Source organism: Thalia democratica, chromosome 4 (genome assembly GCF_965202585.1).
Source record: "Thalia democratica chromosome 4, ktThaDemo2.hap1.1, whole genome shotgun sequence".
NCBI lineage: Eukaryota > Metazoa > Chordata > Thaliacea > Salpida > Salpidae > Thalia > Thalia democratica.
This window is the reverse complement of record NC_139168.1, coordinates 40,228,660-40,251,059: the sequence shown is the minus strand read 5'-3', so window position 1 is coordinate 40,251,059 and position 22,400 is coordinate 40,228,660. Positions and strand designations below refer to the sequence as shown.

The window sequence follows — 22,400 nt, the reverse complement described above, 5'->3', positions numbered from 1 at the left end:
CCAATTAAATTTTATTAACTAAAGTTTTAATATTTTAGTTCTTTAAAATAAACTATTGTTCCTCTCAGTTTTTACTGTCTTTTACGTTATAAAAACAAGTAAGTTAGTCGTACTTACTTATTGTCATAAAAATTTATGATTTAAAAATTTTATACGCAAACTTTTTTTTTCTAGAATAAACTATACAAAATTTCTAACGATAATTATTGGTTTTTATATAGCTCAGACACAAGAGCACCAAAAGTTTATTTTCAACATGTAAATCAGAAACTCAATTTAAGCATACTAAAAAAGCATACAAAAATACTAAAAATGTTGCCAGAAGAACTTCAAACGTTCAAATGTTTCTAACTAAGTTTTAACTTATATAAAAATTACGAAGATTGTAGTAAAGAATCCATTTTAAAATGTCTGTAAACAAGTTAAAAAACTAAGTCATTAAACAAAATTTATTACAAAAGTTTTTTTATTATAAAACAGTTAAATAGTAATCAACCAATCAAACAAAAGGTGATAAAAATAAAGGACGAATGATTAGAATCATTAGAAATCATTTTTGACAATTACTAAAAAAAATTATCAGACAGATTTTATAATTGTCTCAGAGTATTGAAACAGTAAAATTAATTACGCAGGTCCAATCAAATCCGAAACAATCTTTTGAACGGTATCCTCATTTAGATGATGAATCATAGAGTTCTAAAATATATATATATATATATCATTAAAATCAAGTTAAGATAAAAAAAGACAATAAAAACACTTACTTTAAGGTTTTCTCGATAAGTTACTTCTCTATTTGGGATCATCTCGCTGAAGTTCACCCGAATATTTCTCTCTTGAACAAACTCCAATACTGATTTCTGTTAATTACATTCAAACTTTACTAAATTACTCTACTAAGTTTTTAGTTTTATACTAATTAAAAGTAATACAGTGCATCCTTGCTTATCCGGTCAATTTCAGTTGAGGAGTTTATTAAATTAATTTAGCAAAAAAAAATTTATTACTTAAAAAGCTGGAAACCGATAGTGATTTGTTTCTGTTAAATTGATTTCAAACTTTATAAAACGCTTTGTTTTGTTTATTTTTGGTGTGTTTTAACTGTTTGGATCGTTGGAAAATTCAAAAATAAATAACATTAACAAAAAGTTTAGTGGCTTTTTTGTATGCACTGCAAAATATAAAAGAGACATTTTTTTATAGAAAAACGATGTTTAGTTCTTATCCGGCCATAATTGCAAAAAAAAAAGCCTGCCCAACATGGCCGGATAAACAAGGAAGCACCGTAATTACAAATAGATAAATATTTAAAAAGTTATTGTTTTATATAAAACCATAAACTATTTTCAAACTTGTACCTTATATTTTAATTCTTAGACAATTCATTTGGTAGCGATATAAAAATATTTTCTATTTCGAAAAAAAAATTAAAGGAGCCGTGGGAATTTTTTAAGTCTAAAAATAAATCAATTTTTAATTATTTTTTATCATCAGGATTTCCAGAGTTTTTTTTTATTTTTTCTAAGTTTTTAAATTACTAGTTTTTTTTTCTAGTATAGAATAAAATTTAAGGGAAAATGTCTAAAACAGTATAAAATTACTGAAAAGATACTTTAATGCTACTTTAAAAGTTTTTTATGACAAATAAAATTTAAGTGACACAAAACACTTTATTTTATGTGAAAATTTTTTTGTATTTAATCAAATTTTAATTACTTTACATGTAAAATTGTTTCAAATTCAAGGTTTTCGGCACCCTGTTTTATACTTTTTTAAGTATAAACAATAATCAAAAGAAATCATTAAATCTATATCAAAATATTTTTTTAACTAGTTAGCTAAATAAAAAATTCCATCCTTTGTAGTACAAAAGTTTTATTTAGTTTGTTTTTATATCATTTTTACTTTAATTAAGTGGTAACTTGATATTTTTAATATTTTTATTTTATTTTTCAGTCTATAATTGGACTTAACTAACTATAATATAAATATTTTGTTTTTGAAAATATACTTTTAATACACCAACAAAAAAAATTCAAATTTTATGGACTAAAAACGATAGCAAACCTTATTTTAAACAAAAAAAAGGTAGTTTTATAATTGTTACCTTTCTTAAAAACAACATAATTGTTAAAATTTTTAAACAAAGCAAAAAATATTAAATATTCTAAGTAATAGCATTGTATTTTTTTACATTCACTTCACATTGCCCAAATATTTGTAAGCTTTGGTTATAAAGTATATTTTTTATACAAAACTTCTAATATATGTGAAACTCTATCCATTTAATATAGAAGACTTAAATTGTAAGTCTTTATTATAAACGGTATATACTTTTTATATATTTGGTATGTATAATTGTAATGCTAATGTATATTTTACGGAATTTGAAATGTTTTATATTTACTTAAGAATTAAAGTAACAACCACTTTGTAACAACTGAATTTAAAAAAAATATCTAGTTTTGTTTATAACTAAAAAACTAACTATAAGAAGCTTATCTCATCTTATCTACACTATCAAACAGACTTAAGCTTTTTAAAAGTAGCAATATTTTTGTATACACTCTTTATCAACAACAATCAAAAAACAAAAAAGTCTACCATTTTTTTCAGATGGTCTTGAGTGAAATCGTTTATGACGTCAAAATTTAGTTGTACGGTCGTGCCTTCGTACAGCAGCTGCGGATAATCGAAGCAAGGCGAGTTTTCCTGCTGGTGCATCACCCGAAAATCTGCTCCCTTGTTCTCTTCATCTTGAACGTTGAATGGCGCTGTTTCAATATTTAAGTTCAACAAACCATCAAAATGTAATTGTTATCTTTTTACTTAGTACTACAACTAAACAGCATGGAAAACAGTTTTTCAAATTTGTTTCAGGATTAATGAACTTTTCTACGGGATTTATAACTTTGTTCTACGATTTTGAAACGTTTTTTTTTTGTCATTTTTTAATTCAAAGTTAATATTTAGCAAAAAAGGTGGATTAAATAGTCTAGAACTACTTTAAAGATATTGTTTAGATACTTTACATGTTGATTATTTCATCGCAATTAGTTTAAATTATTTTTTATCAAGCTCATTTAAGTTCTTGTCATAAGATAGTTTAAAGCATTAGCATTGATATAAAAAAATAATGTTAAAAATATTAGTTTTCGATGATGATTGGTTACACGACCATTCAAATTCGGACAATTCAAATTCTTTAAAAACTATCTAAGAGACCATATCTCAAAAAGTAATGTATTTTTGAAAAATTAGAAAATACGTTTGTAGGTCATATTAATATCTACAAGCAATTTTTTTCTTTTTTGCAAATTTTAAATATTTCTGAAGCTATTCAACAGCTACTAAAAATAATTAAATTTTTTAGAATATTTTAGTCATATCTCAAAATATATTCAAATTTTTGCAATAATAATAAAATGGTTTGTAGATATTAAGAAGACCTACATAAATACATTTTATTATTAAAAATATACATTACTTTTAGAGTTAAGGTCTTTTGAAATTTTTTATAAGAACTTGAATTGTCGTGCACCTGATGTTTTTTAAAACATATTTAAAATAATAAAATTGCAGGAATACAATAACAACAATGTTAATACTAAACTTGTTAAAATTAACAAGTTTTTTACAAATATAGAAGGTTTTGTAAAAACGATTATGATAAATATTTTTTGACAAATCAGTTTCCATAATTATCAGCTGTACATGATTAGTAACAACCACTAATACTTTATACTAGAAAATATTTAAGCCTTTTCTTTAACTATTCTATGCTCTTTTTCCATAATGAGCTTGTCATAAAAATAAAGTAAAAATAGTATTTATATTTAGCTTCTGCAAAAACTGTCAGTTAAATTAAAATAAAAGAAACAACAGTCCAAGTTTAAAAAGTATTTATTTCTGTTTAGAACTTTCTGTTAATTACACAGAAAAATATATATTCTTATCCAGCAATTTTAATAGTTTAAATCAGATTATAAATATTTTTCTAGTACATTATTCAACATACCGTTTTATTTTATCTTTATAACTGTTGAAATTTTGAAATTATTCAAATAAAAATCAGAAGAATATATTGTATTTAATAAAGATAAACCATTTATTATCATGAGGTATGGGTGCTTGTAGTACTTTTGAAGTTGTGATTGCAGTTCTAGGTCTTCCAGGGTTGGGTTTGAAGTAGAATTAATATGACTGTGGTACCAACCAATGTTTAACAAATTTTTTGACTTCATTTCTTCTTCTATCTAAATAGTTATACATTTTTAGTTAGTGGCAATATGAGGTTCTAATTAATAAGTTGATACGATGAAATACAAATCTTATCTTACAAATTTTAAGTTAAAAAACTTTCTATATTGTTATATCCGTAATTTGTTCATCTTGGGATTACAAAAATTTAAGAAAAAAAGTTTTGGCTAGCTTACCAAACAGTTAATTATTTAAAACTAATAGTTAATAAAACATATCTCTCACATCAGGTTTCTAGTTATCAACTTTAATAAAATCAAAAAATTTAATAACGTTTAAAGTTAAATATTTTGAGTACTGGTATGAAGAACTAAAAACATATTTAATTGTTTTCTTTAAACTGTTCATAACTTATATTTAACATCAAATAAATAGTTAAAATTTATACATTGATAAACCTAAAAGTTATTCATTTGTAAACAACTCACTTCATTTTCAATAGTTTGTTGCTTATTTTCCTCGTCGTCATTGACACACTTGCAAGGAAATACTTCCGAAACTCTTAACTCTGTTTTAATAAAAACTCAGATATATATTTCAAGTTTGTGCTAAAAAAACGGGTTTCTAAATCAACTATATGATAACAAGCATCATCCTAAAAAACAATACACGCTACGCTACAACTTTTTACATATTTATCAACTAACTTTTGCTTTTTTCATCCCAAGTGCCGCCTAAGTAACCGTTCATTTCGTACTTATTTGAAGAACAAGTGTGAAATTTGATGATGGCTAGAACTGCTGAAGACATTTCCACTGTAAATTGTTGCTCATCCAGTGATAAATTCTTCAGCATAGAGGGTATCCCACGATCACTAAGTATAAAAATACCATAAATAGAGTTCGATATATACAATAATAAAATCGATAAAATAGTTAATATAATAATATTTAATCATATAAACTTGAAAAAAAACATAAACATTAGCCATGTGAAATCACTGATTTCTAAAGCATTAAACAATTTTTAATTTTTTCTTTTGTAGTATTTAATAGTAACTGTATGTATTTATTTTAGTTAGATGATTCTAATAAAAAAAGCATGTAAAAAAGTTACAACGACACATACTTTCAGCTTCTAAAGTTATAAATAGCAATTTAATAAAACACAGTTTTATATCCCAGTTAGTATTTATTATAGATAAACAATATGTTATCAGATATTTCAACTGACAGTTGTATGAGTTGTTGGAGTTCTGACAATACATTAGGATGAGCCATTTCTTTTACTTCTTCTGTAATTTTTCTGGAAATGGCTTCGGCGCTTAACTAGACGAGTCATTAAGATTATTTTAACAAGTTATTTAGTTTAATTGAACTTAATTTCAATGCTTTTATTTTAGTTTCGGTAGTAACTATTAATACAAGAAAAATTTAGGCGTTACATATATTGTGTAACCTAAAAAGATATTTAAAACAAATTTACTAATTAACAATTAAATATAAGGTTTAGTTTACTTTTAATATATTTCATATTTTTAAAACTCTAATTTACACACAAAATAAAATAACGTTATTTCTTTTAAACTTTTAAAGGTTGATAAAGCAAAAAAATAAAAACAAACAACTAACGTAAAGAGCTTTAAAAAATTAATTTTTTACATAAATTTGTTTTCACATTTAATAAAACTTAACCTTAATTGGCGTCAAACTAAAAGTTCTGTATAACTATAGTAGTTTTTCTTACATTATATTAGTTTTAAGACTAAGATCAAGTTGCAGTAAAAGAAATTGTATAAAATTTTTTTGAAAAATTAAATCAGTCATATTTTTTACAACTTTAATTTCATAAAAAAAAATTAAATAACTTCCAAGTATTGTGGTATAAAGCGATACTAACTGTGTGATTCACTACTTAAAATAATAAAACTTACCCAAGTAGGTTGAGGCGTAATTTGATTTGGGTTAACTTGTTGAGTAGTTTGTTTTAATTCATTTTTGGTTTTTTTGTTCTTATTTTTCTAATAAATTATTTTATATGAAAACAATACTTTCAACTCAATTTAAATAGCTATTAATTTAAAAAAATATTGTCATAGCAGAATGTGAATTAAGCATTATTTTCTGCAATTTTGAAAATAAAATAAAACTTAAAAACTGTTAGAACTACAAATATATGTCATTATAAAACTAAAACAAATGTTTTCAACATAAATAACAAAACTAATTACTTGAATAGGATTCGGATTGATTCCGTCGTTGTCAGCTAAATATTTCAGCTTGAACTTGTCTAGTTTGACTCCCTTAAAAAAAGATTTAACATTTTATATTTTCATAAAATCAATATATAAATACCTAAAACTTAACTGTATACAATTAAAATGATTCTTATTTAAAATGTTAATAGGAAAAAAGTAAAATGTGGGTTACATTACAAATAAAATCCTTTTACTGACTAGCTTTTTTAACTTAAAAGAGAAGTGTTTTATTTTTTTTTTGTGTTATAAAACTTGTTGATTCTTTATAATTCAACCAGGTTTTAACTTAAACCTTATGCCTATAAGTATTATTTAACTTTTTCTAAAATAACAGTTTTTTGTGTTTATGTTTTAGAAGTTTGCTAATATTACAAAAAACAAAACAACAACTAAAAATTACAAATTTAATTATTACATATATTGTTATCTAGTTTTGTTTATACTAATCTAAATAATGTTTGGTTAAGTTTTAGCCTATAATGTTACTAATTAAAATTTCACCCGTTTGAAATTTGAAAAAAAAAAAATTCAAAGTTTATATAAATGTAAAAAAAACCCTTGATAAGCTTTTTTAATTTTTTCCACATTGAACTGTATACAATAGGGGTGGGCAACGTACGGCCCGCGGGCCGGATCCGGCATGCAGAGTGAAAATGACCGGCCCCCGACCGTTTTTTAAACTTAAATGGGATCCGGCCCGCGAGCGAAGTGACGGCCCGCAAAGGGTCAATATTACAAAATAATTATAAAACTTTGTGTCATATTTTTACAAAATAAGACTATAAGAAATTGACTTTAAAACATGCTAAAAAACTTCTTTATAAATTATTGTCTACTTATAAATACACAATTTTGTTCTTATATTTTGCGTTGTTCTAAGTTAGTTGGAATATCTTTTTTTTCAAATTACCCAAAAAAAGTGCTTTTTTAAGTACGATTTTTTACATACGTACCTTTGTCAATTACAATGTCAATTCTATTTATAGACATTATTTAAACATCTGACATGTCTCAATCTACATCTCAAGTTATCAGATATGAAAAAGTTTTGTGATTTTGAAGAGTTCAAAAAAGTGATTAACTGTATCCATAAAATTAGACTCCGGCCGAATCCAAAACTTTTATTTAAATTAGAGTCCGACCGGATCTGGATCTTGACTTAAAATTAGTATCCAGTCGGATTCGGATCTAAAAAGTCATTATTCAGCTGGATCCGGATACTGGATCCGGCAAATTACTAATTCGAAATGCTCCGGCCCGCAAAAGACTAAACCTTTCCGGATCTGGCCCGTTGATTGAAAAACGTTGCCCACCCCTAGTATACAACTAACAGTAAAAAATAAATTTACAGATCTTTATTTCAAAACTTTAAGTTTATCGTTACGATTATACTCAATTGTGAAATTATAAAAAATATGGATTACAAATAAAACCAACATTATACTTAACAGAGTTCCAACCACATCCTGACTTCTTTTGTGGGTTTATTCCTTTCTTGACAAAAGTAGCCCATGTGCTAGGTGAATCGTAAGTAACAACTCCATTTTCAGTCTTGTATGATATCTTTCCATTTTCTAGTAAATCACCAACAATCTTATGGCCCTAAGATTGCATACTAAGTTAGTTAATCAAAACATGAAATTTATTTTGTACCTATAAGAAACACACTTCTTACTGTTTATAGAATTTATTTACCAACTTATAATAATGTATTCAAAAAATTTATTTTAAACAGAGTTACCAGTGAAACCTTAAAAAACTAGGTAAAAAATTTCCTTCAGTTATTATGCTATAGAATACCAAGGCACTTATTTAACGAAAGTATATTCTTTCAACATTAGCCTAAAATTTTATATACTACAAGTTTCTGGTGAAAATTTAAACAAATATTTAATAGCTATTAAGATAAAAGCAGTTCCAAATGATTAAAAAACATTTATAATATTGTCATTTTGGTTTGAAAATTCAAAAATTTAACAAAAAATATATAAATTCACTTAAATTATTTTAACATAACAAAACAACATGTTTGTTGTTTTGAACACTAGGAACATAGCCAATATCAGCTGATAGAAGGCCTGTAATTAATCTTCTTCTTTTTAAGATACCTTGAACAGTATGTAAATATACAGTTTAAGATTTTTTCAAAAAGGGAGAAAACAAATCTTTATTCCGTAAAATCAATGAAAAAAAATTCTGATAGAAAACAAAAAACTAATAAATACAACACAGACTAATAAAAAAAAGTAAGTTTTTATTAAAACATTAACTCAATGCTATAAAAACCTTAAAAACAACCTAGTTTTACAAAAAAAAAGGGCTTAATAAAAAAAATGTTCAAACTAATCTTAGCTGGCCAAGTTTTCTAAAACTTTAAAATAGTCTGACTAAATAGCAACCTTGTTACAGTAGTACAACTTTTTGATCTATAGTTAAGAGCAGGGGCGTCGCGTGGGGTGTTGCACTGCCGCAACTGCACCACCTTGAAATTTTGTAAGAAAAAAAAAGTATCTGTAGCGTTTTCGTTATTTTTTAGAACGAAATCTCTTTAAAAACTTCAATTTTGAAAACGACCATTTTGCCCACTTCACTGCCGCAAACTCTTAGCTGACTGCCGCAAATGAACTCAAAAAAGCAAAATTTCTTCAAGAATTACCGCAAAATCATGCGGTAAGTAAACTAAATTTAAAATTCCCTAAAACAGGACATGCTTAAGTATCATCTACAAGCTATTGTAAACATAAAATAAAAACAAAGCTAAGCTACTGCAAAGGATTAAACTTGAGTTTATGTACCCACATGATTTTTAAAATTTAACAGATCACTTCTATTAAAACTGGACAATAAAAGAACAAAACTTGTCATGAATGAAATATTTAAAGAAAAAAAAGATAAGAACCTTAAATCACTGAAGTCTAAGAAATTCGATTTTTTATTTTAATCTGCATACATAAACTCAATTATAACTGATTATTGTTATCATAAAATTAATAAAATATTTAATTAAATTATTTTTAAATGTAAAATTTAAGTTCTGAAAAAAAAAAAGAAGTTTAATATAAACTTCTAGTTCACTCTTACAGAAAAATAATTTAGATTTATATTAAATGAAAATTAGTATTATTGAAACAGTCACATATTTATATAAAGTAAATAGCCTTAACTTAGAAACTTAGAGTAGTTTAACATTTTAGGAAAATTTAGTCTACTTTATATGACTTTTGGTTTAATTTTTTCATAAACAAAGCAAAAGTTTTAGATAAAATTGTTGAAACATGGTTGTCTTGCCTCATAATCAGGATAACTTAGAAATGTTAAAAACTCAAGATGACCCAAGATAAATTAAAACAGACCAAATTATAAAAATATTAAGGCTGACTAAAGCAGTTTTAGTTTTTTACTCTGAAAATAACAAGCTTATTTAGAATTAAAAAATAAGTGTTTTACCCCTATGGCCACATGAAAACTAACTAACCATTTTTTTACTGCTATAAGGGTTACTTATTTAAAAATTATCTTTAAAATTCTTTAAAAATTCAAAAGCCTCACCAACTAAATTTTAAAAGTTGAGCTCCTGAGAAAAATACTGTCATCAAAATGAAAAACATATTAAAATTAAATAAAGAAAAGATACCCTTAAAAACTTTTGAATTTTAAACCTCCAAAAAAACACATTAAAATTAGAAAAAAAGTTAATAAAAATCTTAATGTTTGTAAAAAAAAAGTGCAAAATAGTGAGGGGTAAGGGGGGGGGGGGAAGGTTTATAGGCACTTTTTTACATGTTGTTGTTATTTTAACTTTTTCAAAAAGAAACTTGAAATTTCCAATTAAACTTTTAGTTACAACCGGTCAAAGCAAGAGAGTACAATGATTTATTATACAAGGAGCAAATCAAAACAGCAAAAGAATACAATTTTACTAAAAACCTATATTCTCCATCATTCTTAAAGCAATTTTTATCAAACTTTTTCATCCTAAGTTATATAAAATTTGTTTACTTTTGTTAAAAAGAAATTTAAATTTTTAAGTATCAATATATATTTTTATATATACAAAAAAAAAAACTTTTGTTATTTTTTTTTTCTTAGTGTTTCAAATATCTATTTCAGCAATTTTTTTTTTTTTATAAAAGAAACATCTAAAGATTTTGAGGCCAACTTATAAAAAAAAATATTGTTTTAGTGATTTGATTTTTTTTTTTTTTGAGTTTATATTATATTAATAAGGATTCTTTTGTACCTCTGACTGTGAGTTACCATATCTCAAAAGTTATTATGAATTTTTTATATTTATAAAAGATGAGTTGTAGTAAAATTAAAACTTTATAAAATAATTTCTTACAAATAATTCTAAAGTAGATGTTAAGGGCATAAAAGAGGGGGGGGGGGGTAAAACACTTTTTTTAAGCGCTGATTTAGTTTGTGCCTCCCATAAGGAACCTTTTATTGCCTTTGACTTTGACCAGCTATATCTAAAAAAATATATTGAATTTTTAAAATCTGTAAAAAGCATCTTGTAGCTTTGTAAAAACTACATAAAATAAGATCAAATTGTGAAGAAAGTGTTTCTTTTTTTGTAGTGAAGAAATTTTTTTTTGTTTGTAGACTTTTTAATTTCCTTGCCAAGTCTGATAAGACATTTATTTTTTTTTTAAGTTAAAAATTAATGAAATAACCATTCTTAGTATGATGTTTAATCAAATATTTTTTAAATAAAGTTGAAGCAAAATAAAAAAAAACTATTAAAGTTGCTGTATTTTCATTATAATAACAATTTGTTTTGTCTAAATTTTTTCTACTGTTAGTTTTAACTTTAAAGCCTTCTTAAAAATCAATACTCATAAGTAAGCTAAAATTTTTTGAGTCTTTTAAATTAATTAATTTTTTTTTTAATATTCCTATATTTGCTTTAATTTTCAAAGTATTTACTTTTTTTTCTAAGTTGTTTTCTTATATAATTTTTTTTTTGAAGAAATAAATGTTTTTTTTTAAACAAAATTTCCCAAGTAACATTAGCAATTTAATGTAATTGTTCTAGAAAAAATTCTTTATTTAAGATAAAAAAAGAGTTTTAAAGTTAGGGATTTTTTTTTAAATTCTGCACCACCTAAAAAAAATACCACGCGACGCCACTGGTTAAGAGCATTAAAAAATTGAGACTTTTAACAAACAATTTTTTTAGAATTACTATCTTAAAAAGCAAATAAATTATGTCAATAATATAGTCTCACATTGATTTAGATTTAACATTTATTTGACAAAAAATATTTTTTATTTCAATTTCCTACAAAGAAATTATAAAATTTGTTGTACTCTACACAAAAATTAGAAATTTTGCTTATTACAGGGATTTTATGCAATTTTTTTTAATTTAGCCCTGATTTTTCTCAACTTAGACTGACTTTTTTTCAAAAGTGGGCAATGTTGTTCTTTAGAGATAATTTTGGCTATGAGGGTTGTTATTTAGTACGGCAGAAAAAAAGTAAATTGATAATTAACTAGTAATAGGGCAATATCTAGAAAATTTGGCTTTTTTTTCTGCCAAAGGGGCATTTATAAAAATGAGTTTGGGAAACACTGTCCTAACCTATATTTGTCAGGCCCCCAGTTGATCTTATAACCAGATGAAACAACTTAACCTTGTAAATAAGTTCTAGTTATGTTGCTTATTAAAATAGAACTTTACAGTAGTTTTTTTTTTTTATTCATTTAAAAGATATGGTCCCTAAAAAATATCATAAAAGTTTTTGTTTTCAGACTTGAATCGTTGTGTAACTGCTATAAACATATTTAAGAGATAACATTTTACAGACAGTATTACCACAAAAGCCAAATAGTTTTATAAAAAATCACATCTTAATAATATATTCAAGACAAAGTCTGAATTATTCTCAACTTTATTTTAGAACTTCTGAAATTTTCAAGCATTCAAACTGACAAAAACCAATATTTTGCCTTAAAGAAAATAGCCCAACTTGGCCTGACGCATACAAACCCTATTATCAAGCACTAGACAGAAAACAAAATTCAACTAATTCTTAATAAGTAAAGTATATAATATTTTCAAGTATATGAACTAAAAACTGAAAAAAAAACAGTTATTCAACCTTAAATACCTAGAAACACCAAAGTAACAACAAATAACATTTTCGAAAAACTCACTTTCTATAAAAGATAAAAAACTTGCATGAAAACTTAGGAGAAATATCTAAACTAACCTGAGTCGACATAATTTTTTCACAAGTTAAAACTAGCCTGATTTGGCCTAACTTTTCCAAAAAAAATTAAGCTCGCCTAAATCATCATGAGTTATCTTTGATGGCACAACCCAAGCAGATCAAATTATAAACAAACTTCTTTGAGTCTAGATGTCTTAGATTAAAAAATCTTGCACTTAATTTACCAATACTAAAAACATAGCAATTTATTTATGGCAAACTACAGCACTTACAACCTCTAAACTAAGAAAAGCTCAAATTAGATAATTCTACACGTAAGCATTAACTTTATACTAAAATTTTAATATTAGTACTAAAAGTTACCATATTTCTTTCTTATTATCCTAAATACTATGATGTAAAATAGACTGCATGCATTAAATAAACTAGTTGTTTGAATTTTTTGACTTCAACTTTTAAATTTAACAACAATATTTTAATTCACAAACTCTTTTTATGCATATCACAGGGTTGCCACTCTAAAGTCAAAAAAAGTATCCTCAGTAACCCTAAACTGTCCTGAGACATTTATGTTTTTTTTTTTTTAATCCTAAAATTAAAATAAAACTTTTTAAAATGAATAAAATTCAAGTTTTTCAACAAAATTGGCTATAAAATAACACAATATAGAAAATAAATCAACTAAATCTCATTAAAAATCTTGGAAAACAATGACCTGAGATTTTCATAATTTGTAAAAATATCCTGATTTATTTATAAAAAAGAAAATTATCCTGAGTACATCTGAGTATAAAAAAAAATTCATCATACCCTGAGCTATATTAAGTCATTCTGAGATTTTAAAAATGTTCTGACTTATCCCAAGTATACTGAGTGTGTGGCAACACTGATATAATACTATGCATACATCAATACAGTATATAAAAAAAATGATTATTTAGACTAGTAATATAATTTTATAGCAAAAAATAATTAACTTATTTTGAAAAGTACTTTATTTATATTATTGAAATTAAAAAACTAATTGTATTTCTCAAATGAAATATGCTACTATAATAAAAATCTTGAGGAAGCTTTTTTCATGAAAAAAGTCTAGAGCAAGTTTTGCTGAACAATTAATTTTATTTTTAGTAATAGTAAATCAAATTTAGTTTTATTTTAACTATTATTAACCATGTTTTTATAGATATTATTTTACTATTTTCTAGTAAAAATATACTTTAACTATTTTACTCTAAATTTAAATAGAACAGCATCAAATCATACAAACATTTATTCAGTGTTTTAACCATTCAAAAAAATAACTTAAGTACACTTTTAACACACACCAGAACCTACATTACTGAAAAATAAATGTTGCAGTATGAATTAAAAGCTGGATAAATGTTAAGAATTACAAACTATTTTTTTATGATGCTAAAATAATTGCAGTGCATAAAAAAAAGAAAGCAAGAAAACTTTGTAATTATTAAATGCTGTATAGAATTTTTTAACAAAGGCAAAATTAAATCCTTCTAAACAATATGCCAACAAAATTTGGTGCAAAATTTTCTTTAGAAAAAAACCAAAGTAAAGTTTTCCCTTTGAAACATCATAGGGGAAAAATAAATACTCTTCTTACAATATATCATAGTATTGTTAACAATCAGTAGGTTTTTTTAGTACTTTTTAAAATAAAAAATCTCACCAAGTATTCAATGGTAAAAACACCAACTCCAGCTTTTAAAGCTCCTGATTGCATTAAATTTTGCAAGCTAATATTTCTTTTTTGGGTTGCCAGCTGTGATCTAGCTGATTTTGGTGAGTTGTTCTATGAAAATAAAAAAAATTTTGAACAAAGTTAAAATGTATTTTTATACAAGCTAATACTTATGCATGTTTACTGTTTAAAAATAAAATACAAATACTAAAAATATACTTCAAGTACTTATACACAACAAAATAAACAAATTAAGCTATTTTATAACTTTTCAAAATTAGTTATTTAAATACATTAATATTTAAATATTTAAATTTTTTTTTTAACATAAATACTTCTACTATATAACATTTTAAGTTTTAGTCTATATTACTTTCAAACTGAAAATGTTGAAGCTATACCTACATCATTACGATTTTAGTAGAAGGAAAAGTATATCATTACATTAAAAAAAAAATGTTATTTTCAATTTGTGTTAATTGTTTTTAATTAGTTTTATAATAACTAAAATTTGATTACAAGTTATCAATAAAAATTAGCCTTTTAAAAAACATACTTTATATAACAATTAATGATAACAAGGTTGAAACTTTTTGAGTCAAAAATACTATCCTGAGTCATCCTAAGTTTTTTTAAATAATTAAAAAAGTTTTTCACCTATAGCCCAAGTATAAAGTTTTAAAAAAAGTAGTGAAGTGCTAGACTTAAGGCTAAAAAAATAAAAAAGTTCTTTAAAAAAATTAGTTAAAAAAATAAACAAATATTGAAACTGCATCATTAAAGATATAGATGAAAATTTGTCCTGATATTTTATTAAAATCTTAAAACTATCTACAGTTTTTATAAAATAACAAAATTATCCTGAGTCATTGTAAGATTTAAATAAGAATTTAAATATCCTGAGTTATCCTGAGAGCAATTCAACATATCTTATATCTTTGATACAGTTTTAAAGTAATTAACAAAAACATACTACTAATTTACTGCTGTTAGAATCAATGCTTTCAGTTTCATCACCATTTGAATCATTGTCTCTGCTTAACCTATTAACAAAATGTGAGTTTAAATGTGGTGTGGAAGGAGCTGGCATTTGCATGCTTTGTTGCCTAGCAGCTGGTTGTCTTGGTAACTGTTGTTGAGAAGCTATTTGCTGCTGAGAAGGTATCTGTTGTTGTGTTTTTAGTTGTGACTGTGGATGTATATGTTGTTGTGCAATGTGTTGTTGAGTACCTATATGTTGTTGCTGTGTAATTTGCTGTTCTTGCATTCTGTTTTGTATTTGTTGCTGCTGTGCAAGCTGCTGAATGCTTATGTGTTGCTGCTGGGGATAAGATGTTTGGTACATTTGCTGATGGTTTTGTATGCTAGCATGTTGCTGGCTTTGCTGCTGATTATAAGCTTGATGTTGCTGCATTTGTCTGGATTTAATTATTTGGTTTTTATCATACAATTGCTGCTGTTTATGTTTAGGGAAGCCAAGTGCTTGTGGTGATGGCTGGTTGTACAGCTGCTGAGGAGATCCCTGATTGACAAATTGAGTTTGAGGTGATTGTTGTCTTTGAGTGAAAAACTGTTGGGGTGATTTCTGCTGATTAAAAATTTGCTGCTGAGCTGGAGATTTTTGTGAATTAAAAATTTGCTGCTGTTGAGCTGGAGACTGTTGATGGGAAAAGTGTGGGGATGATTGCTGATTCAAAAAGGGAGATTTCTGTTGATTGAAAACTAAAGGAGATTGAACAAAATGTTGATAAGGTTGTGGTGACTTTTGTTGATTGAAGTTTGATTGCTGATACAAATTTCTCATACCTGTCTGGTTTAAATTCATCTTGTTTTTTGAATCAACAAATTTCAACTCAGAATTTCCTGCTTCATTAGGTTGATGTATGTTGGATAAAGCTGAAGAATTTGATTCACCGCTTGTATTCATTTTAATCTTAAGTAACTGTACTAATCATTAGGTAGTTTTTAGTAAAATATTTTAGTAAATATTGAAGCTAAATTTTTTTATTATTTTATTTTATAAAACATTATTTTAAAATTAACTCTAATTATTTTAATTAATTTAATTGAAATTTGTAAAAAAAGATAGTTTTACTTAACTTATTTTTATTTAATTTAAGCATGGATATTTCATTTTTCTAATACTACAGCTCTATTTAGTTTTTTAAATGTTACAGCTTGATTTAGTTATTTTTTTAAGTTAAGATAAGTTGATAGTAGAATCTCAATTTTCAGACATACTTTTTTACAACTAAACTTGTTTTTTCTCTAATAAAATTAACAAAAAGCTAAGTTAATTACTGAAACTATTGATAAAACTGAAAATTATAAACATTCTAGATCAAACTTGTACCTTTTAACATATAGTTCAATATATTTTTTTTTGTGTCCTGGACGTTAAAAGGTACCCGAGTGGTGAGCAACTTGATAACTAAAAGCTTTTTTCATGCGCCAGGTCTCAGAACCAAACATTTTGAGCACTACTTTTTTTTTTGTCTTTAATGTCAGGTACTATTATGTAAATACTTTTTATATAGGATAATTCTAGCTTTAATAACTAGTTAAAGTTATAAATTTTAATAGTTTCAATTTTCATTGTTTTTATTTTACAATTTAAATTATTAAGGTTTTTTTTTTGGCTAATTATAGTTTTTATTTAAGTTGGGTGTGCACTAAATGAACAAGAGGCCTTTTCAAGCACCCAAGTTCTTGGACCAAAGAGTATTTTGAGCACTTTTGGTTTCTTTTTTGTTCAATAAACTTACATATTACATTTAGGGCCTTCTAAATTTTTTCCAGATTTTTGTACAAATTTGTTAGCCCATTTTCAGTTAAAATATAATTTCAGGTTAAAAAACAATTGAAACAATATTGTATTTAGTATAATAACATTAAAAAGATACTTTAAAGCTACTTTAAGTGAGTTTTTTATTTTAAACAAAATTTAATGACATTTTCTTTTATATTACAGTATGTTTTTCTTATCTAATCTAAATTTTATTACTTGACATGTAAAATTTCTTTAAAATTCAGGTTTTTTAGTGTTTTTTGTTTGAATTTTGATATTTTATAGAAATTTTTCAAGGTTTTAATTAAATGTCAATCTCAAGGTTTTTTGACAAACTTGATGCATTACACAACTTTTTCATAATTGTTATTATTACAAAGTTTAGTTTAACTTATTTAAATAATGACAATAAATGCTTTAAAATTTCCAAAACAAAGTCCCATGTATGAAAAAAAAGTATACATAGAAATTTTTAACCAAAGTCTTATAAACAAAATACTAACTTAAATTCAGAAGATCATTGTAGTTTTAAAAAGTAAAACAATTAAAAAGATTACTTTTATTTTAGATTCAATAACATCATAAGAATTTTAATTCAAGGTTAAAATATGCCAGAACATTTTTTCTCAAAACTTGGTTAAAAAAAATTAAGACGTAAAATGTCATTTTTTTAAGAAACGAACATTCAGTTTAATAGAAATAAAAGATGGTAAACGTAAAACTCATAATATAATGATCTTTTCATATATAATAAACAATTTATGTATTTAATCTTTTATTAATATATACATCATGATATGTAACATACTTGTCATGCTTAAACAAGTAAATTCTTTAATTCTTTAATTAAATCAGATTCGTTATAAATTGAGTTTTATTAAGTCTTATAAATTAAGATTTTCACTTTTTGACCGCAATCCATGAAAACTTTACGCTTAGCCTTAGATGTATGAATTTAAAAACTATCGCTTTAACAGCCAATAAGACTATGTCATACTCAAAAGCATTTATTTAAAATTCAAAATTATATATTATATTTAAAGCAGAGATATAAATAACGAAGCTAACTTTAACGTAGCAGTTTCAAGTTTAGTCTATTACACCTTTTTTTTTCAATTTAGTTTAGTTAGCCTTTGATTTTAAAAGTTTTGTTTTTTTTTTCATATAATATCTCAAAAAAAAAACTTATTTGTTGTCTTAAAAGTATTTTATCGGTAAACTTTTTCAAGAGAATTTAAAAAAGAAGTTTTAAAAATTCATAAGCGTATGCCGTATTCCTTTAGCTCTGTAGTTTTAGTTGCATATCAATTTGGATTTTTTAAGTTTTGCTTACTGTCATTTATAATTTAACTAGAGAACTATCATTTTAAAATTCAAACATTTTTTAATAAAAGATTTCTGTCTTTCTTAATTTTATTAGTTTTTGTATCAGTCCAATAAAAAAAATGTTTTGTTAAGTTTTTTCTTAATGACGTTATACAAAATACTCATGACGAGAAAACTGATATACCTAGTGTACCAATTTATATAATGTTTACATGATAAAAAAAAAAACCATTTATACTTATTTTTTATTGCTTTAGAATATGACTTAAAAGCTAGAAACCAAATAATTTTTTTTTAACAACTGCTAAAACATATTTCTAAAAATATTTGTTTCTGTCAGCTTTTATTAATATTTTTATTTGATCAAAAAATCTATTTACTAAATAAACAATTCTAAACGTAAAATAAATTTCAACAAGTAGTTAACTTCTCAAGTAATGATCCTTATCTAGGATTTTCAATCACTGCTAAAAAAAAGTTAATTTTAAAAAGAATTGTGCTAAAGTTGCTAATTGTCCCTGCTTTGTAAATAAGAGTACACTTATTTACGAATTAATTATTTAGTAGCACTGTGAACTTTAAATTTGGAACAAGCATTATGACGTTTGCAAAACGACCAATTTTTAATACAAATGAAGTTTTATTGTAGCAACGGCAGTTATTAAAGTTGAACTCTTGTGGATGACACATCAACATCCTCTTACCTTGAATTAAATCTTTGAGTAGAATTCAGTTGAGCGTAAACTTTTATTAAATTTTGTTGCTTTAAAAGAAAGTACCAAATAATAAATTGTTATTAAATTTTTTTGTTTATTAAAGAAAGTACCAATTTATAAAATTATTCTTTTAGCTTTATTAACTTTTTGTACAATTTTACATGATTTAATACGTCTTTTTTGAATAACATTTTTATTAAATATTGTATATTAAACTTTGCTGTGTAATTTGTAACTAGTTGTTTTTAATTCGAATTTTCATTTAAGTTATTATTTAAGTGGTCACTACACTAAACTTGGTAAAATGATAAAATCAAAGAAGAGCTTAAGACAAAAAAAAAGTTAACGCGTCTTGCAGATACTGAGCCATCAGTATGATCCTGAAATCTTATAAGATCAGGATCTTCTAAGCCTTGACTTATTAGTTTTTAAACGTTTTAATTAATTTTAAACTCTCCGGTAGTTTAGGTTGTTCTTATAATTTAGGTTTATTAATAATAAACAGCCGCCTTAGGTTTGATAACTCTCAAATCTTCAGTTAGAATAAATCCTTAGGATCTTAATTTGAAAAAAAAAGACCCGTATCTGAAAAATGAGTTGGAAAAATTTATTTATTAATCTAATACAAAAAATCAAACTCTTTTTTCTTGTAGAGCTTCTTTAGCATTTAACACGCATGAGCAAGGTTTTTATTTTCTATAGAGCTATGTTATTATCGAGAACTTCATAAAGTATATATACATATAATTATTTATACTTTTTAGTGAAGTTTGTAATATACGTATGCTATATACAAATAAAAAAAAAAGGTTTTTATTTTCTATTTAATTAAAATATTTCGGGATTAAGTTTATTTTATATCCAACGAGCTTATTTTCAATTTAAATAATAAATTATTTTATGCTTTATTTAAACAAAACCAAATATAATGCAAAATTTGTAACTTATTTAGCTTGAAATCATGAAATAAATAAATAAATAAAATGTTAAGACAAAAAGACAACAACTTTGTTTCCATAACCAAGTATTTATTTATAAAAATCTTAAACACAAACAACTTAAAATAAAAGCAAACAAAACTTAACACTTGTACATTAGATTTTTTTTATAGACTAACTATAACTAATTTGCTCTATACGTCATAAAGTAAATGTCAATAAAGCTTGTAAATTCAGCTAAACAAACTTTATACTTTCATTTGATAATTGGTGCAAGTAACAACGGAAATGTTTTAGCAACATCGTAAATAGTTGACTTTTATTTAAAATATATAGATACATTTTTTTCGAAAATAAAGGTAGCTTTTAGTTTTATATATTTATCAAAGCTTGCATTTGTTGTCGAAACTAGTTCAGTAAAACTTTTTTGTCAGTTTTAAACAAATAGTTACAAAGCTTAACAACTTTGTTGTGTATGAAGTTGTTTCTTAGTTAAAATTTAAATTCAATATTTATATTTGTTAAATTTTACACCTAAAATATTTTTTAAATATTTTCATAGCTTATAAACATTTTTAAATTTTTAAAATCTTAGTTTATGTGTAAAACCTATTTTGAACAAATTAAAAAAAAAACAGTTGGACATATTTGTCTTTAAAATAACTATATTAAAGAGCCTATTAACTTATATAACTCGATTTTTTAAAATAAATTTTAAAAATAATAAATATGTTCTTACAGCTATGTTTTGAGAAAAGTCTAAATTTCAATCAAAAGCGAAATAGTTGTTTGAAAACAATGCAAAGGTGAAACAATCAACAGTCCACATTGTTTGTTGTATTTGATTGTTTTTTACTCAATGTTCTTTTGCCTGTAAAGTAGATGTAAGTTTTTTTATTTTACCTTTTTTTTTAAATTAAGTGTTAGAAATATTTATAACAAAAAAATATTTTATGAAGTTTAATACAAATAAAACAAATACAGTCTTCCTCTTGAGTACACAATTCTTAATTTTCATTTCTGTATAGGCTTTTCACATATCTAATTTAGTCACTTTGTAAAATTAATTGATTATTATTCCTTGAGTTTGCACTTTTAGTTGAGTTGGTACTGTTGAATTTTGTTAAATTAGCAAACTGCTGTTGGTAAGATTTGTGTAAAGTTACATTTACTTTATGATAAACTTAAAACAGTTTAACAATATATCAACAAAAAAGACCTAAAATCAAACTTTTATATAAACATGATTTCTAAGCTACTTTAAAGTTAATTTCACTGTCTGTTATTTTCGTATCAAATTTGTTTTTAAACATTGTCTTTTAGACAAATTATTTATGTGTTGATATTCCAATCATAAATGATGCTAATCTTAACTACACCGTTTTAGATTTTTTAATTTGGTAGTTTTTTTAAGGACTCTTTACAAGTTTTTTTAATTATAATATGAGATTATAGATATACACTGTGTTTTATTTTTGTTCTTTTTTTTTGGATTTTTTAGCAGTATTATCGTTAATTCTAAATTTTTTCTTTTTTTTTCAATAACTTTCATTATTTATTAATTATACTTAAGTAAAAGTTTGTTTTTTTACTAATACTTATTTGGAGTAATATATCTTTTATATTTAGTTTTTTTTTCTTTTGAACGTAACGTTTTTTTTTTTTTTGGTGTAAAGTACGATCTCAAGAGGATCTAATGTATAATCGTAATATTTATACATCATTGCTATCTTCCAGTAACAGGACAAACTGACCATACAAAAACAAAGTCTATTTGAAAAACTTGTTATTATTGAACTATATACTTATAACATAATTTAAATTCATTGATACTAGTCAATTTGTTTGTTTAACTTGTTTACATACACAACTCAAAACGTTGTTGAGTAGTATGACACAATATTAACAGCAAAAATCTACCTACGCTATTAAATGCAAGTAGCTAGTATTAAATTATAATTATAACATATGTATATATTAAACACACTTAATTTATTTTTTTAACAGCTTACACAAAATTTCTGGAGTTTTGTTCAAGAACTTGTAGTTTAATAAAGAAAAAGAAAATCAACAAACCCTAATTTTAGTTCAAACTACGCAGTTGTAAACCAAGTTAGTAACTTTTTACAAATACTTTATTTAGGCTCCTTTTCGAAATTTAAAATGAAAAAGTTTAAATTTCTACCTCTACATCAGGGACTTAATTAGGCTCGACTTCTGGAGCCTTGTTCTAAAAAAGTCTAGATAATTTCTAAATACCTTTTTTAAGTAAAAACTTTTTTTATGTTAACCAT

The 22,400-nt window shown here is 24.5% G+C and overlaps 1 protein-coding gene across 1 annotated transcript; it reads right to left on the bottom strand.

Annotated features, from left to right (window-relative positions):
- Window positions 1-322: 322 nt before the first annotated feature.
- LOC145834384 (MPN domain-containing protein-like) lies at window positions 323-16,277 on the bottom strand. The gene is made up of 12 exons (XM_082941801.1): window positions 15,312-16,277; window positions 14,327-14,449; window positions 7,898-8,062; window positions 6,434-6,505; window positions 6,137-6,223; window positions 5,437-5,531; window positions 4,911-5,077; window positions 4,692-4,771; window positions 4,109-4,259; window positions 2,608-2,777; window positions 768-863; window positions 323-699 (listed from the first exon to the last, which is right to left on the bottom strand). Exons 1-12 carry the CDS (start codon window positions 16,263-16,265, stop codon window positions 628-630), a joined length of 2,232 nt encoding a protein of 743 aa, XP_082797927.1. The 5' UTR covers window positions 16,266-16,277; the 3' UTR covers window positions 323-627.
- Between the last annotated feature and the right edge of the window lie 6,123 nt (window positions 16,278-22,400).

Excerpts from the sequence above, each read along its gene's own strand:
- LOC145834384 (XM_082941801.1), bottom strand. The coding sequence starts at position 16,265 with ATGAATACAAGCGGTGAATCAAATTCTTCAGCTTTATCCAACATACAT. Across the intron at positions 14,450-15,311 it reads CTAACAGCAGTAAATTAGTA|AACAACTCACCAAAATCAGC; the intron begins GTATGTTTTTGT and ends TTATTTTCATAG. Across the intron at positions 5,078-5,436 it reads CTCCAACAACTCATACAACT|TGATCGTGGGATACCCTCTA; the intron begins GTCAGTTGAAAT and ends TTTTATACTTAG.